Source organism: Telmatherina bonti (genome assembly GCF_933228915.1).
Source record: "Telmatherina bonti genome assembly, chromosome: 13".
Lineage (NCBI taxonomy): Eukaryota > Metazoa > Chordata > Actinopteri > Atheriniformes > Telmatherinidae > Telmatherina > Telmatherina bonti.
In genome coordinates this window covers 8,614,839-8,634,150 of record NC_136611.1, presented here as the reverse complement: position 1 = coordinate 8,634,150, position 19,312 = coordinate 8,614,839, and the positions used below count along the sequence as shown (strand labels likewise).

General features: G+C 38.5%; 1 protein-coding gene across 1 annotated transcript in view; it reads left to right on the top strand.

The window, feature by feature from the left end:
• Window positions 1–422: 422 nt before the first annotated feature.
• The window catches only part of srrm4 (serine/arginine repetitive matrix 4), a gene marked incomplete at both ends in the record, with an annotated part of 74,619 nt that continues 55,729 nt past the window's right edge, over window positions 423–19,312 (top strand). The window contains one exon of the mRNA XM_079252068.1: window positions 423–625. Within this exon, the coding sequence (XP_079108194.1) occupies window positions 423–625 (203 nt within the window). The remainder of the gene's footprint in view (window positions 626–19,312) is intronic.

Sequence of the window (19,312 nt, the reverse complement as noted above, 5' to 3'; positions counted from 1 at the left end):
AATGCCTCATTTTGTGTGTGTCTGCTGACGAAGGGGGGAAAAGGAGCGTTCCCGCTTCCAACTCCGAGTCAGACCCCATCTCAAAGAGCAGCAGATGTGACAGAAGAAGAGAGGCGGAGAGAGTTACCCAATCTCCCCCACCCTCTCCCATCCTCAAGAACAATACCCGCCTCCAGCTGGAGAGGGTCAGCTTTTGTCCTTCTCCCCACGCTCCCGCTCAAGAGTGAAGAGGCGACAGACGCGCTGACACATTGACCCGCTGCAGTGAGAGGAGAGGACGCTGCAAAACAGCCGCTGCGCTCTGCGTGCTTTGATTCAGTACTTGGACAGCTCCTGAGGAACGACCGGCAAGACCGCGCGGGTTCGCATGAGAGTGTGGAGTTGTCTGTCAGATCCGGGACCGAGGCAGATCCGCTCTGGAAATGCAGCCACCTTTGTCACTCCAGCTTGGCCCCTGTGGCCCCTCGCCATCCCTGGGATCGCAGAGCAGCACTGCCAGCTTCCAGCACCTGGGAGAGAAGCAGCTCTTCGAGAAGTTTTGGGAAGGCACTTTCAAGGCTGTGGCCACCCCGAGACCAGAGAGCGTCATCGTGGCGAGCATCACCGCCCGCCGGAGAGTTGCTGAGTGAGTTGGCGTCTTTTTTTTTTTTTGTTGTTGTTTTCAAGCCGCTGTTGTTTCACAGAAACTCAGTTTTCAAGCTGTTCAACTGGAAGCGACACAAAGATTTTATTATTCTGAAGTTTATTCCTGACATTTAATGCAGTGTTGCCCTGAATCTTTCTGTCAGTTTTCTACTTAAAATGAGAAAAAGTTGGTCAAATTTTCCAAAAGAACAACAATAGTCGTTTGGTAAGTCATCGTTTATATCTGATATTAACAATGTCTGAGTCGACTGAAGGCTTTTGAAACAGCTGCTATTTGTAACTTTTTTTTTTATTTTTCCATTTTACCCAGAGATAAGCAGAGTTGGAGCTCCTGTTGATGTAATTTCTCATCCAGCTTGTCTCTGTATGATCATTATCTGCATATGTAGCTGCTTTGTGACTTATAGTCTGGATACAGCTGGCCTGAAGAGAAGGACTTTCAGATATTTGCCCCCTTTAAGGTCATGTGACAGCACCTTCTCGCTGCTAATGTCAGACTTGTCCACTCTTCCCTCTGTGACATGGCTTTGTGCCGGAGTCTGTCAAAGAGGCAGGATGTAACGTGTTTGTTCTGGCACTTTCATCCCTCTGACCAAAGGTTAGCTGTAACACAGCATCCTTTAGGGGCAAGGAGGAATGTTTGATGCCCTTTTCCTTGCTTATCCTCCTGTCTGCTCGATCAGCCATCATCTGCTGCCTTTGACAGCTTTATCCATTTTGTCAGGCACTGTTCTGGCTGCTTCTCCTGCTTGACAAGCGCTGCTCATCAGTGTCAATCTACTTTGTGCTTGAATAGTCTGTATATGCAACAGTGCAAAAGAAATAAATGCTTCAACATTTATGAAGATGTTGAAAAAAGCCCCCCCACAGAGACGTGCACATGCCTAAATATCTAGTAAATGGTGCAGCTCGGCTGGGTGACCTTTGAATGGTTTTGACACTCACTATCAACTTTCTCTTATGTGAAATTAGCTATGTTAATGAGGATTAGAATGGGCCATTTCATCCACATCGACATTAGCAGTGGAAAGACAGTGAACCAAATAATGTGTTTAATAGCTTCTCTTACTGCAGCACCATAATGCTGCACATGGCATGCTTGTAAAGGATTTTATTAGCTTTTTGGATATGAAGAAAAAAGACTTTTTTTTTTTTTTTTTAAATTCTGAGAATATAACCAAATTAGGCAGCGTTGCCAAATAACTAGCTGATCAGCCATAGCCTCACTAACGTGATGGATTTCAGGAAATTGAGGGGAAAAAAATAATAGAAATGGAGTAAATGGCCTCACAAAAACTGAAATGTAATGTGGCCAGATGCCGTGAACTGAGCAGCCGATGTGAAACTGCCGGAGACTCTGGAGCCGGGCCTATCTGTCTCTTCAACTTTAGCTTCTCTGGGAGGGAAGCTCTCCTCAAGTGGCTTTGCCTCTCTATAGGCTCCATCCTGGTGACAGTGATGATGATGGCAGCGTGGCGGGCGAGAGCGAACATCCCCAGAGAGCAGACATAATGTTGCTAATTCGCCCGGTCGGTGAAAGACAACAGCAGCATCCCTGTGGTCTGGAGTTTTGTCTCTCATCCCTCCCTTGTGAATATTTACAGGAGGCAAAAATATAGAGGAGTTTTTCTTCTTTTTTTTTCTTTTTTTTAGGTCATACAAATTGTGACTGAGTGATGTACACACACACACACACACACACACACACACATACAAAGTCAGAAAAAGCAAACAAAATATCCAGAGAATATGGAGACAGGAGGAGGCTGAGACCATGCTGCACTGTTGATTTTGCCAAAGCAGAAAGTGACTGGGGAGTGCTTAGACAACCAGAATGCATGGCCTTAGGCTTGCTCCTCGGCCTCCTTCCCTCCAAGAGGAAACATTATTATTCACTGTGGATAACTGAGGGGTGATGAACAATTGCAGTGAAAGTGAAAGGGCATAATGTACAACAAGCAGAGATGGAAAGAAGAGAGGAGACAGGCAGAGCCACAGGGAGATGCTTCATGCTCAATCAGTCTTTCTCTGTCTCTTCTCCTATCCTTTTCTCCTCCTCTCTGCCTCAGCTTGCTCCTCTTGCTCCTGAGATAAAATGCTGGAGCTGCCCGATAGCCACAGAGGAGTAACTATGTTGTCATCCCCCTTTCGTCCTCCTCTGCCTCCTCCCCTTAAGGGCAGTCACACAGAGGAGGGGAGGAGGAAGCTGGCTCCGTGCAAGAGGGCGTCTTTTTTTTTTTTTTTTGTTGTTTTGTTTTGTTCTTTGGGTCATTGTTCGGTATCATCATTATAAAATCATTATAAAACTTAAGTCGAGTGTGGAAACAAGTGTGTGTGTCTGTATTAGAGATGTTTCCCTGCAATTGCATGGCTTTTTAAATTAGGGTGTGTGTGGTGAGTGTGTGTGGCTGCTATGTTAGTGGGTTATTGTCTAACTCTGTGGCAGATGGCAAGCATGAGAGTGTGCGAAGGGAGGGTGTGTGTGTGTGTGTGTGTGTGTGTGTGTGTGTGTGTGTGTGTGTGTGCGCGTGGTAGGGGGTTTCAGGCCTCTTACCTCAGCAGATGCTGGTTTAATGAGGAAGAGGGGGAAAGGGGTTGGAGGAGCTTGTACACTGACAGCACCAGAGGGAATACACAGCAGGCTGGACAAAATAACAGGAACACTTTTAAAAAGAGTGTAATAAAGTCCACCTGCAGCCTCCAAACTGACTACAGGGTCCGAATGCAGCTGAATTATTTAGTTTAGTCACATTCTTGTCCAGAGCTGAATATCTTTGGACTTTGACAGTCAGAAAAAAAAGTTGGAAAGCAGTCGAAGTTTTTTTAGCTACAGGAACGCAGCTTAGGTCGGAAAAGAAAGTCCTTTTATTAGATTATAAGCATGAGGAGTTGTGTTGTAGAAAGTATGTGGGTAAGTAAGTAAAGTTGATTTGTATGGCACAAAGTACTTTACGTAGAAAGTAAGTCGACAGAATTCACATCCTCATGAATGCACAAAACAAAATGCATGAAATGGAAGTAGAAAATGTAAGATCAGTCATCAGAGTGCCAGTCTAGCTAAAAGCTTGTTGGTATAAAATGCCTGAAGTTTCTCATTCCAAACTACGTTAAGACAGGGAAAGGTTAGTCTGGTTGCTGCTGCTTGGAAAGCTCCGTCTCCTTCAGTCCAGAAGTGACTGTGAGGAACCATTAAAATATTCTCATTGGATGACCTCCAACTATGGCAGGATGTAGACGACTGAAGCAGGCCAGCAATATAAAGCGGAGCCTGGCTATGAAGAGCTCTGAATGTTGAGACCTAGATTTTGAAATTATTTCTCAAATCGACTGGAAACCAGTTAAGTTACTTTATAACAGGGGCTGCATGAGCTCTTCTGTTTGAGTGAGTCAGAAGCGCGAGTCAGAGTTCTGTAGCACCTGAACACCTGCTCGATCCTCATTCACACAGGTGAACAGACTGGTACACTAGTTTATTCATAATGAGATAACAGCACAAACAAGCCTTTCTAGTTCACTTGCTGACACAGTTCTGAGTTTGAGATGATCCTCAAATGAAGAGTAGACTGGTATGAAATATAAAATATATATGGTATGGTATGATATGGTATGGTATAGGCCCACAGCCCCCCTCTAAGCTCCACCCATATTTGTAATTTCCAGGAGCAACAGCACGTGCAACGCTGCCAATATGGTCGGTGTTGAAACCGGCCAATGAGCTTCACTTCTGCTTTTCTGAAACATACGGGTGATGAGGCTCCGAGTATCTTTTATTTTCCGTGGTTTGAGACAATAAACCAAACTAATGAACAAACATAAAAAACAAAAACTGGTTAGATCAAATATTTATAAATCTGATTACAGATTGGCATCTTTCTTTATGAATAATACAAAACAGACTCGGTTAAATGAGAAAAAGAATGATGTTAGCTCAATAGGTTACTCTAAATTGTCCCTAGTGTGTGTGAGTGTGAATGGTTGTTTGTCTCTCTGTGTTGGCTCTGTGATGGACTGGCGACCTGTCCGTGGTTTAACTGCCTTTCATCCAGTTCAGTTCAATTCAGCTTTATTTGTATAGCGCCACTTCACAACAATGTTGTCACAGGGCACTTTACAGACACATCATTTCAAGCCAATTCATACATATCCTATAATAGAAACCAACCGATAGCATCAAATCATGACGTCGATCTAATCCCCCATCCTGAGCTGCACGAGGCGACAGTGGGAAGGGAAAAACTCCCCTTTAACAGGAAGAAAACCTCCGGCAGAACCCGGCTCAGGGAGGGCAGCCATCCGCCTCGACTGGTTGGGGTGGAGAGGACAGGAAAGACAGATCAACATGTACAACTGCACTTATTCAGGAAAGGAATGCTGGGATAGGTTCCAGTTTCCCCACAACCCTTAATTGAACTAAGTGGTTCAGAAAATGACTGACTGACTTCCTTAATTCATGTGGACGAACACACCTATTACACCTTTTCTCATTAGACCATGCTTTTTATGAGTAAATGTCTTGACGTCACAATGTAGTCATTCGTCAGGAAAACCTTGGAATTGTAGAATTTTTCAGCTGTGATTGCAACATCTTGCACTTTATGGCTGATGTAGTTACTCCATATTCTGGCAGGAGGCTGCTTTTACACATTAGACATGTAGTTGATAACTCATAATCCTTTGTCATCTCTTGGTTTAACATGCAGTTCGTTATGTCAGATAAATCTAATACTGTATGATCTGCTGTGGAATTGCTGATATGTTTTTAAACATTTTAAACTATATTATTAGTTTTAATGAACTGTGCCTGTCAGGACTAACTTTCAATATCAAAATATCTTTAAAACATAAAATTTTACTCCTAAGAAGCGAACATGAACGAGCTTACAGCACTGACAAATTCAACCTCACAACTTGGGCTTTAATTAACAGCTTGCTTACAATTTGGCTTTTCATCTGTTTTCTGCCCGTATGGTTGTTGCTTCCCAGTTTCTTTTAGTCTATCAGATACTTGTGGTTTTTGCCTCATCAGGGGTCAATTTATTGATGGTTTGTTTCCAACTCCTGAGCATAAGAACTGCATAGTTTGCTAAACAAAATGCCATGGCTTTGAATTGCTACGACAAAACACGCTGGAACCTACACATGCAATCAGCTACATGCAAGAAGAATACTGTGAAAGTCAGAGATATTAACTATGGGATATATAGATTCTTAAAGCATCAGCAGACTCCTGCAGAGGTGAGGTTTCTCTCTCTCTCTGCGTCCCTGCGGGAGAATGACAAACATAATTTAATGATGGACGAGGGGTTTGTCCACCGTTATACATCTCTGTCTGTTCTCCTGCTCTCTTCATCGCTGAGTACCTTTCCTCGACTTGTCTCCCTCTGCTCACATCAATATCGCTCTTCTTGTTTCCTCAGTATCTCTTCAGTGTACGTTAACTCGCCCTCTCTGCGTCTGTGTCATATTACTCAGAGTGTGCAGGATGTGGCTGCTGAAGCATGCCGACAAGAGAGCAGGAGATGATGCCAACTCCCCGGGCAGGAATTGGGCTCATCACTAAAGTAGATTCATATTTGATATTGATTCCCGAATCCATTTGAAACCGTCCACTGTCCCTGTTTTAGTGCTTGATAACACGGATCTTTTTGTTTTATTGCTAGATTTTCTTTGTGCACGAGAAGATGAAGCAGAGATATTAACTGGTAATGTTTGGGGTTTTTTTTATTGTGGCTTATAGCTCACAGCTGTTTATGAGGTGTGATTTTTTTTTCAGTGACACCAATAATAAAGTGTTTTTTAAAGGAAAAAAAGGTTTAAACAATTTGCAGACTGCAGATTTTTCTGGTGGGAAACTGTCACAGAAATTCATCGGTGCAGACATGAAAGCCTTCACAGTAATATGACCTTACTGTGGAAGCTGAACTGAACCGCTTCTCTTTCTGTAATCAAACTTTGGTAAAATGTCGTTTTAAAATGTTTGAAAATATGCAACAAAGATGTCTGACAAAAGGCTTGGTGTGTGTTAGAAGGGATCTGAAAGACTGCAAGTTTTCTTTTTTTGTGAAGGTCTTGAATTCATGAGATTTTGCAAGACTTAGTTTTTATGCCTTTAAAGCTCCTCAGTTAAACTATTTTTATGTTATTCTGTGTTTTTTCTGAACACTTTACAGCCAGTAACAACCATCTATGTTGTCTCATCTCTTCTGTTACTTTCACTGTCTTTTCCTCCCTTCCTCCAGTAATATCCTCATGTTTATTTTTCTGGAGTAGTCGCGGTTCAAAATGACCAGTGGGTTGGTATCCAGTTGCTAGCATGTGACATTAATCCAATCGGAGCTGTTAATTCATGGCTGGAAAAGTTCTTCAGTTTGGTTTCTCAGCCCTAAGATGCTGCAGGGCAACAACTCCAGGAATATATGTGATAAATGTTTTATGGTCAGATAGTTATGTACTGTTGCTTTAAAGTCACATTTTGAATTTGTTCAGTGGCAAGAAGTAGGTCTTGGTCTTCAACTTGGGCATCAACTACATCCAGAACTTTTTATGGGAAATAACAAAGTGCCTGCAGTGGCTGATGTGATCACTCAAAACAGTTCTTTAGTGCTCATCAAAAGTAAAGCTGAGTTAGGTAAGAGCCCTTAGTGACAATTACTGGATTATACAAAGAGCTTAATCATACTGAAACAGTGGTTGAAGAGGAAAAGAGTTACAAATATAACTTTTCTTTTGATTTTTGGTAAGATTAGACCCCTAATTTTACCAACTGAGCAACAAGTGAGCCTTAAAATAATAATGCAAATAAAGAAGTGTGACTAAATTAAACAGAAAATTATGTAATATTGTCTTTGTCCATTTGTTCAAGAGGCAGTTTTTATGTAGCTCATGGTGATGGCTACCTGCACATGCCACCCAGTCAGACTCCTACCACGGTTTTAGCAGGTTATGTTCACCAGTACCACCTCTTCAAAGTGCTGTTGGTTGTATGGACAAAGTTAAAAATGTAAATTTCACTGTGTTGTTATTTAATTTTATTTATTTATTTATAACAGATGAACACAGTTTAGCAAAGGAATCAGTGGGAGAATTTGTTCACTTCATCATTAACAAGCTCAGCGTCTAACAGGCGGAGCGGCAGCACAGTAAATGTAGAATAAGAAAGACATTCACTGGCCTGCAGCTCTGAATGACTCTAATATATCACCTGGGGGGGTCAATGAGTTATTGATCAATGCTAACAACTTAAAAATGACTGTAAAATGTGATATTTCTGGCTTTTAAAGCACACTTTAATTTCTGATTTTCACTTTACTTTCTGTCTGTCAAAGTCTCAAGCTGTGAAAAATGAGTTGAGCTTTACTGACAGAATTATTGATTCTGGCAGAATTCACCGTACTGTAGTGCTAACTTGTAAAAGATATGTAATACAGCCTAAGAATGACGGCTATACCTCCTGTGCCTGAAAGCAGCGAGTCTGTATGGACGGAGAGCTCAAAAGCCGCTTTGATATTTGAATCCAGCCAATCCCTCTTTTTTTTGTCTGCATCACACACTCCATGAAACGATGACAGCTCTGCTTTTGTTTGTGTTTATGAGTCAGAGGATGCTCAAAATCCCCCCGGGCAGTGTGTTCATACACACACACACACACACACACATATATATATATATATATGCAATATTATTGTGTACAGTGTGTGAGAGCGTAAAACTCCTACAGGCATCTACATTCAGTCATCTACATTCAGTGAAAAGAAACATGCCTGAAAGGAATCGGCTTTAGAGCGGAGGGCGACTGTGGCCGTTTTGTTCTTCGTCTCATCCTCTGTGCAGGATGAAAAATAACTTATTCAACATACAAAGCAAAGATCTGAATAACAGTCTAAATGCAAAAAAAAAAAAAAAAAATTAAAACAATTGAAAATAATTTTGACAGCAATGAACTTTAATCTGTTTAGAAAAGAAGACAGATTTAGACAAATCTTCAAAAGTAAATAAATTACACAAACACATACATGATATGTTCTTGTCACATTCATTAAAAATCTGAATTCATTTAAGAGCTTTGTTTCTGAGGATGTTCTTCTTGGGAGTATATTTAGGCATGCATGAATAGAACAAAACATGCTAAACGCACTGGCATGTGAAGCTGCCTGCCAACGTGCACATGAAGGCAAGCACGTGGACACGCAATATAAAGGAATATCATTTCTGCACATATGTAGACTGACACACATTGAAGTGGAGCGGTGTTGGAATGCAGCACAATGATTCCTCCAGAGCTGGAAAAGCCGCAGCAGCAGCGTTTTTCCAGATCAAAGCAACGGGCTGAGTGTTAACCCTTTCCTTCGAACGTCGGCTTAAAGCTGCTGTGAAATGTCCCCACAGGAATCACGATTCCCTGAGTGTGGTCCACCTCTGCAGGGGAGGAAAATGCAGGATCTTCTGCCTTCCCTCTGCAGCTGGTTAGAAGTCTCGACTCTTCATTCCCAATTGGCATGTTACAGTCTTCCTGTTGTACATATCACAAACATTGTTTTCTGTTTTTGTTTGTTTTGTTTTTCTTGACGGGAGGTTTGTTGCAGGTGTGAAATTCAACTTGACAGGTGTAACCTTGATGGCTGCCTTAAGGTCAGACAATCATCTGGTGTCACAATGAGGTCTTATATGTTGTAGGAGTTTGATTCCACTTTGCCAACTGGTATCCAAGTCACGCATCTAAACGTTAAGGAAAATTACCTGGTTAGTCATTACATGATTCATAGCCGTTCAAGTTATATGTGGAGGTCAGTTTTTCTTCACTCAGACATCACTGAGGAGTGATTGTAATGTGTAATTTAGTAAGCTTAACCTAAACACCAGGCATTTAGGACTGATATCTATGCATCCTTATTATTTATGAACACACTTTTACTCATGTAGCAAGCTGTCATGAACTGAAGTAACACCATCATGCACTACGCAACCTGGAGGAACACTTAGAAAAATGCCAGTCAATGCCAACAATGTCTGAGAGGTGCTCTTAAAAATTGTCTGCCATCTTGTTGAACACCGATCTCGTGTTCATGCTCTTCTCCGTATGAGTGCCAAAAGTACGACATGATATGTACTCGGATGCATCACCTTTAACGAGTAATCAAGTCTTAAACTGCAGGAACCCCCTTTTTTTCAGCTAAGTCCATTTCTAACAACAGCATCAGTGGCTAAACAGAGCTCTGGGGGCAATGATTTTTTAATATCACATGTTTTTCTATACGTAAGGTGCACCAGCTTATTAGGTGCATCATGGTTAGTAGTAATTCTGATGCCAGTTGGCAAAAAAAAATGACAAAACTTGTTCAGCAAGTTAAATCACCTTTATATCACGAGGTTGCCGGCGTCACTATAGCAACACAATAAGCTGATTCAGATCAGCTGGCTTTCGACCGCAAGTTTAGTAAAAAAAAAAAAAAAAAAAAAAAAAAAAGAAATAAACATTGGCTATGAAATGTTTACTGTGTGGGACCGTCCCATAAGCAATTAAAAACTGGGATCTGTGTCTAAAAACTGTGCATTAACGCGCCGCTTCACGTCGTGGTATTTTAGTCCTCACGTTATGCATTAAAACCCTACCGGTAGTGCACAGGTCTAAGTTTTTTAATGCATTTATTCCATGATCCCACACAGTAAACCTGTACCAGTATGTTGAAGCCAAAGCACGCATCACTCCACGAGGCTGCTGACAGCCGTAAAGCCCCATAGCGGTGCGGCTTCGTAGCTTACAAACGTAGTACTAAAACATTTTGACAGCTTTTTGAGCGCAGTGTACCACATAAAATCGGTTTGAGGTCAATAAGCACGACCATAATTAATAATACATAAGGCTCACAGGATTGTAAGGTGCACTGTTTTTTAACAAGTTTAAAGATTTTAAGTGTACTTTATGGTCTCAAAAATATGGTACTTTTATAGTTACCTGGAACTTTTGAGTCGGACCTACAATGCTAAACATTTCTCCATCTTTCTGCCTGTTATCTTACATTTAATCTCCATTGTTGATCTCATTAAGTCTGTTAACCTTAACTTAAACCTCTGGGATTATTTTTTTAACAACCCAAATGTGGTTGAGCAAGCCCAGGAATGAAGACAGAGTTCTAGTCATGGCAGAAGCTAATCTGTTCCTTTAAATTTTATTACCTTTCCATTGGTGGGGTTCGTGACGGACCTCATTTTGATTGGCTGTTCAGCAGAAAATAAGTGAACAAGACACTGAACAAAAAATAGGGCTGTTTATATTCTCTCATTTCTTTAGTCACAGCTTCTGTGACCAATGTGAACATTTAATAAGTCATAATTCATGTAAATTCATGCGAGTAAAAGTCCAAAAATAGAAGGTAAATACACAAAGCATTAGAACTCTGCGTTGGACGGATTGCAGTGACGTCTCCTTCATATAACTATATTTTATAAAGCTTTGCAAAGATATAGATTTTTGTCAGCCTCAGTAAAACATGAGGGACCAATGTGTCATGGTGGAGGAAGAAATTTTATGCTTCATTGGCAGAGAAGAGGGAATGGATTTAGTTTGAGTTTTTATGCTGAATTAGTTTTATTTCATAGTGAAGGGAGGAAGAGGAAGGAAAACATCATTTAACCCCATCCAGAGGCGGAACTAGACTGGGCAAGACTTCTTTTTGTGGGGGAGGTCAGAAAAAATGTAGCTAAAATATAAACATATTTCAGTTTGCAAACACATATATTTACATATGTAGGTATTATTGAAACTTTAACAAAAAATTAAATAATTTAAATAATTTAAAGAAACATGGTGTAACTTTAGACCTAAACATAAAATCTAGAATTGTAACCTTGCAGGAGCTGATCCATCTCTCATGGGATCATGTGACCTGGAGCGCTTTGCTTTACGGCTCCCCTTCTATAAACATAGAGGGCTCTGCTTTGTGCTGCTATTTCCTGCTCTTCCGACGAAGGTTTGTCAGGGCTGAATTAAGAAACAGTGTAGATGTAAAACCCACTCTCTGTTGCCTCAATGTTATTAGACATTTTAGTTATGTTTGCCTGTTCTGCAAACATGCCAAAATGTGATGTAATTTTTCACATCTTTCACCCAGCATTTATCTAAAACACTTGCAGTGATTACCTGATGAGCTGCAGAACGTTACAGTCTGTGTCTTCATTTAGCTGTTTAGTAGAAACTAATTGCGGCTAGTTGAAGCTAATTGGCTGCAGACCAAAGCGAACATGACTCCCTGAACATTTTACAAAATAGATGGATGGAGTATGTTTAATTTTTTATTGTTTTAATCTTGCATCAGTGGCTTGTGGGCAGTTACAGGTTTAGTGCCCCTAGTGGCCAAATGCTACATCACATCCCTTTAAGTCAGAAGGGATGCGATGTTTCAGTCTGAAAACAAACGGGAGGCGTTTCTTAAGAGTTTCAGGAGTTCAGATGTGAAAGATGGTCTGAAAACTTAAGGATATTAAGTAAAATACATTTTTAGTACCAAACAGGAATTATATTAGTATAAATAAAAGAGAATTTTAAAAAACTAAACGGGAAATTTTGTAATGCATTGTTCAGTTTTGTGAAGAAATGGGAGGAAACAAAAGATTTCTAGATGTGAGACCTTATTTGAGCTAATAATTCATTTCTGCTTTATTATATTTACTGGGAAAATAGGCTCTGCATTTCTTCATCTCATTTACTTTGTTTCATTCATAAGAACTTCTGAGTGTTTGTGATTCAGGGGGAGAATGAGCCAGTTTTATGGATCTACCCCCGCTTTGTGATGAGAATGTGATGACATTTAAAAAGACACATGGCATTTAACTCATTTAACTCCATTAACATAATAAGTGTAGTTGCTTGTTCACACTATGTGTACGAGCGACTGACTTTTTTTTTTTTTTTGATGGTCGGGTGCAGACTCTCTAAGAACAAATAAAATAGTGACAAGAAGTAAGAATATAATAGGAATGAAAGTAGATTTTCAGTAAAAGTTTCATGATAATTCATTTTATCTGCTGAGGAAAGTGACTGCTGTAAAAAAAGATAAAACAAAGAGTGAAGGACAGCTGAAAGAATGAATGAGGGAAGGAAATATAGGAAGAAGTAAGGAGGCTGTGTGAATGACACAGCAGCCAAGGTTATTACTTTTTGGTGAATATCATATTTCTGTTCCAGAATAGAAATACTCCCTTGAGTTTGTTACCAAAGGAAATTGAATCATACCCTATGTGGGCACATCAGATACAATGAATAAACTCATAATAGAAAGAGAAGGTGAAACTCTTCGTCCTCTGTGACTCTGGATGAAATGGTCAGTTGTACATCTTACAGTCAGGCCTGTTACACTGAGCAGTTCATTATCAGTCAACGTGGTGTGTGAAGAAAGTTTCATGCATTAAAACCCATTAGGGGTGTCGGACTCCAGTTCTCGAGGGCCGGTATCCTGCAGGTTTTTGTTGTCTCCATGGTCCAACACACCTGACCAAAACTTAAAAACAGGTTGACAAGAAGCTGCTGGATGCATTTGATTCGAATCAGCTGTGTTGGTAGATCATCAGAGATGCCTCACAAAACAAACAAACCACTTGCAAACTTTTATCACAACTGTTTTTCAGTATCTGCAGCAAAGAGGATCTAAGAGAAACAAACAGGCGTCCCTCTAAAATTATAAATCAAGCAGATTTTACAATTTCGAGCACATTCCAACAGTGCTTAATGCTTAACTTTAATTATGCCTCTGAATGGAGCCGGTAACCTGATTGTAATTGCTCCTGTTATCTCTGTCTAGAGGCAGAGTGGCAGAATTCTGGATAAGCTGCAAAAAAAAGATGTATGTTTGATTAATACCAGCATATAAAGCATTGCACTAATGAAGACTGGAGTTAATGGACTGAATGGCCTTGTCCATGTCACTGAAGACGAGGAATGACTTTAGTTGAAGTTGAAAAAAGATAGTTTTCATGATGTAACCAACTTATCTGTCCAGTTTAAAGTAACAGGCCAGTTTCACCCTTCGCAAAATATATAAATAATATATATATATATATATATATATATATATATATATATATATATATATATATATATATATATATATATATATATGTATATACACACACGTTTTTTTTTCATTTATTTTTTTGTTGTTTTAACCATCTGATTTAAGTGAGGTGCTGGACAACTTAGACATTATTTGGTTTAAGTTTTGAAAGAGCATGTCTTTTAAACATCAGCACACAAATGAAAAGAGAGATTATGACATACAATAAAAGGGAAAGCATGTATAAAATGATAAAGAAGCACAGATCCCAGAATGGATCCCTGCAGAACACCAGAGGTCATTGAACTCTGAGAGAAAAACAGAAAATGTTCTTTGCATTAAATAAATGGGCTTGTATTTATATAGTGCTTTTCTAGTCATGCAAACAACTCCAAGCGCTTTACACTACTTGTCACGTTCACACACACACTCATTCTACACACTCATACCCCGACAGGCACATCGGGAGGCAGTTTGGGGTTCAGTGTCTTGCCCCAGGACACTTCGACATGTAGTCAGGGGAAACCTGAAATCTACCTCCCACCTTTTCAGTTGAAAGATAAATGCTCTTCCTCCTGAGCTTCAGTGGCTTAAAATTATAGAAGACTGCAAACCAGGTTTTTTTTAAAAGAAGCCAGGTGTTGATGGGCTTAAAAACAGACTAAACAGAACCTGAACTAGTGAAAGTATTAGTGAAAGTCAGCACACATGGACCAATGGTGTCAAAAGTCTGGTTGAGATCTTAGAGGGAATAATATGCAGAGGATAGTTGGTGTAGTTGTTCAACCACCTCAGACTTGTGGTAACAATGGTAGCTCCAACTGATCTGAGGAGGAGCGCATATATTTACACATACATGTACTGACAGTGTTCTGCTTAAATGAAACTGAGTTTGTTTTGTTAAAAAAGTAGTTTATGAAGCCATCACAGGTGAAGTGTTTGCACCTTTTAGAACATTGACAGAAGGATTGACAGAAAATGGTGTTAAATAGGACCCTCGTTCGGATACAACTGGTGAAAATGTTACAGCAAAGATAACGTGCCTTGGCTTGTTTAACAGTATTTTGATAGTCACAGAGACACATGAAGCCTGTCCTTTCATCTGCATTCTGCCAATCTGCAGAACTGTCTAATGGTGCGGGTGGGATCATTAAGCCAGGAGTCCAAGTTCATTTTTATAGATGTTCACTTTAGAGGCACAATGGAGTCAGAAATCTCTGTGCATGTGTAATAAAATAAAAATGACATGGCCAACTTTAAATCCAGCAGCCAAAGAAAGTCAGAGGAAATCACAAGAGTTGGTCTCAATCCTGCTCTGACATTTCAACTTTACTTGACATTTCTTTTTATTCATATATATATATATATATATATATATATATATATATATATATATATATATATATATATATATATATATGTATATATATGTATATATATGTATATATATGTATATATATGTATATGTATATATATGTATATATATATATGTATATATATATATATATATATATATATATATATATATATATATATATATATATATATATATATATATATAAATAAAATGTTTTCTTGAATCTAGTAAGAATGTTGGCAGTGAGGATTTATTTCCTATTGACACCTGTTCACTTTGTTAGTCACTGTTTGAATTCTGCCAAGCCTGAATTGAACTAAGCAGTATTTAAAATGATTAGATGGATTATTCCATACAACACATTGTTTGAAAAGTCTTTATATAAATTATCCTTCCCTTCATTCTCACTGAACAAATGTTTGTAAAAATATCCAAAAAAGCCAAATAACTTAGAAATTTAAATAACTGTGGCTTTTATTCTTTAAGAGAGGACTGTTTTCCTTCTCTCAGCAGTCAGAAGTGGGCATTTATTCCTCCTCCTGCTTCTGTCTTCTGTCTGCTTACACTTAGGCTCATAAAAATTCTGCAGTCTATACAAAGTGTGTTTAAGTGAAGTGATTAGACTGCTTGCTGCTCGACTTGATTAAGGTTATTCTAAATTTTAGATCAAGTTTTGTTGATTAGTTCGTGATTCATTTGGATAACTTCAGTCATACATAAAAGCAAATTCACTTCCAGCGTCTGACTGACAAGATATCGTGGAAATGCATCCACATGATGTGTTCCAAAAACGAAATTAACTTGTATTAAAATAATGCAGCACGATTGATTAGCTATGGATTCCTCTGTATTGGCTTTCCATCTGGTTGTCCACAAAGAGACACATTAATCACTTCCTTTCACAGCTATGTTCAAAAAATATGATTCTGCTGACACATTTCCAACTGACATTTTAACCTCATTTAAGTATAAAATGAATTTATCATAAATTTTCCAAACATTTATTTTAAGTGATCAAATATTTAGTTGTATTTCATTTTTTAAACATGTTTATTTTTCCTCTTATCCAATATTTTGGATAATGCAGCATCACCTTTTTGTACATTGGTTTTAGAATTAAAAATAGAGAGTTGCACAAGGAATAAACAGCTGTAAGCAGGACATTGGTGGTAGACGTGAAGGTGTGTATCTATGGGGTGCAATGCTGTTTTATGTATTTATGTATCAAATTGTGAGCAATCCACCACTGTTTTTTTTTTTTTTTTGCTTTCCAACATACACGTCTCGAAGAAGACTCGGGGTAAGTCATTTTTAGTATAAAGTGAAGCTGTTGCTTCTGGCCTTGACTGGGTAAAGTTTTAAGTATTATCTTTATTGTTCTTGCTTGTGCTCTTTATAAGAGTATCTGTCCAGGTTGTATCACTAAGTAAGTGATGTGCATAACCGATGCTCAAAAAACATTGATCAAATTTCCTTTTTCTTATCATTTTTATTTTGGGGCTGTAGTGGTATTTATTTAACCATAACCTTATCTGGTGCACATCTGGTACAAATTCACCTGGACATTCATCTTCTTTTAACTGTTATAGGGCTAATAGGGCATGGGTGAGGGTGATTGTGTCTGGCTGAAACGGGACTATGGGTGTATGTGTGTGTGTGTTTTATCTATTTTGATGTAAATTGTTTTATAATGTAAAACACTTTGTATTGTTTTTAAGCACGAAAAGGGCTATACAAATAAAGTTTGATTTGATTTGATAGATAAACAGAGAGGGGTGACATGTAACAAAGGGCACCAGGACAGGGTTCATACCTGAGCTGCCAATATAGTCTCAGTACAAGGAATGGCTACTCAAGTAGTCCAGTGATGCCGATCACACACTTTAAATTCATGATCTGATTTACTTTGTTGATGACAGAATAATAATAATAATAATAATAATAATAATAATAATAATAATAATAATAATAATAATAATGAAGCAGATATAATGCAACACAAATAAATGAGACCAGAAAAAAACTATTCAATGACTTTAAAGTTGGGATTTTAAAGTTCATGTTCTGATCTTGGTGAGACTAAAATCGGATTAAAGCAAATCTCCCAAGATGGCACCAACATGCAATGTAATGCAGTTTAAACACTCATTTACAGGAGGTAACCTCAAATGATCCTAGGTCTCTTTTACTTATCCTAAAGTTTTATTATATACCAAGTAAACCTGTTCTTATTTACATATTTATTTAGTTTTTCTTTTGTTATGCATCAGAAACTGTTCCTGCAAGGCTGCATGTTATGTTGATGGACATTTCTGCAATATTTATGTATATATTGTTGTATGTGTGTAGTATATCTACGTATGTATATGTTTGTATATGTACATATATAAATGTATATTTATATATTTATATATAAAGAGAGACAGAGAGAGAGAGAGAGAGAGAGAGAGAGAGAGAGAGAGAGAGAATCTGAGTCAAATCTTAAAAGGTCATTGTATCATCTTCAGTTTATATATAATTGTAATTTTCCAATAATCATTTGTCTCTGCCACCCTACTAAGGAGATCGCAGAGGAGTGATTGCAAACTTCATACCTTAAATATTTTTTTGAGCACATACAATCGTACTGTGCAGTACTTTCACTGCACTCTATATCATTCAGTATTCTTGAGGAAATGTTCCAGAGGAACAATCCTCCATGTTCTGTCTGCATTCGATTTGCTGAGCCGCAGAAAATTAACTGGCAAATATATTTGAGTAATTTTTCATAATAAAAATGTCATATTTTTATTTTTATCTTAATTCTTAACACAACAATCTTAGCTAAATGGAATCTTTGGCAAAATAACATATTTGGACTTTTCACTTTTATGTGTAGAAGATGTGAACAAGCAAAACCAATAAATTCATTAAGGAAAATAAAAGTAATTATTCCCAGTTGCAGCCCAAAGAGCCTCACTGTAAATTATTCATGGTGACAGGTGCTGAATATACAGTAGCTGAAAAAGTGATATTCATAATAAAATCGGCTGTGCTTTCGGGGTAGACAGATAGTTATTGCCACATCCAACTGGTATTTGTCATGAGGTAGCACAATCGCTCATAATGACACAAGGCTGAAATCTTTCTCACTCCAAAATTGCAGGAGGCAAAGGCATCATTAAATATGCATGCACATCCCATAGCAGGCTTATTGGAAAACTCTGGAAAATCCTACATAATAGGCTGAAGTCCTTTTGCCCCTGGCAGTAAATTTAAATAAAATAAAAAAAACTTTACCATGGCATTAGAGCGCACATTCAAACAGACATGGAGGACATTCAGAAAAACAACTTTAGCCTCATTTGTGTCTCACAGCAACTGTGAGCCATGAGTTTCTTTTTCTTTTTTCCATCTTCCTTTCTTTTTTTTTTCTTTTTTTTTTGCCATGTATGCTTTTCGTTTTCACTGGACCCCTGGAGCGGTCATGATATTCATTATTAAAATGGAAACTTATCAAAGTCAGCTCCTCATCACTTAAATTAAATCATTTCAAGGCTGAATGGTTCCCACGTCTCAGCCTCCTCCTCCATTTTTCATTTTCGCTTCTTGCCCATCCTCATTTCATGAAGACGATCTGCCATTCATGTGAAATTGCTGCCATTTGCATAACTGATGCAAAGGTGAGGGTGCAAACTGCAGCAGTGTTGATGTCACAACTGCAATCGGAGATGGTAGCGGAAGAATAAATTGGCTGGCTGCATTACCTCCTTTCCTCTTCCTCATTCTCAGCTCTGCTGTCATTTCTTGACATAAAATGTCACACAATGACAACCACTTCCAGAACTATGGTACCTCTCAGGCGAACACTCACTGAAAGCTGAGCTTACTTTGCTGAAACTTTCTGCTGAGATTTAGCTGGAGACTGTTATTTAACTTTTATGTTTATTTTTGAAAATATTCTTTTAGTCACTGAAAGCAACATTTTCATCATCATTTAATTTCTACATGAAAAATTCAAGTCAAATCTCTCATAATTCATACTTCTGTTTTAATATTCATATAAATGTATAATTTTTATTACATTCTCTGTGAAGATTACTGATTATCATTGGCAGCCCCCTCCAGTTTGGGGACATCTCAGTAAAGAACAGCTACTCATTACTGAGGTCGTTGCGGCTCTAAATAAGATATGTATTTTGTTGATGCACAGTATCAGACAACTACAGGATATAGTCATACTGGAGGAGAAATGTCAGGGATCCTAGTTCAGTTACAAAAAACA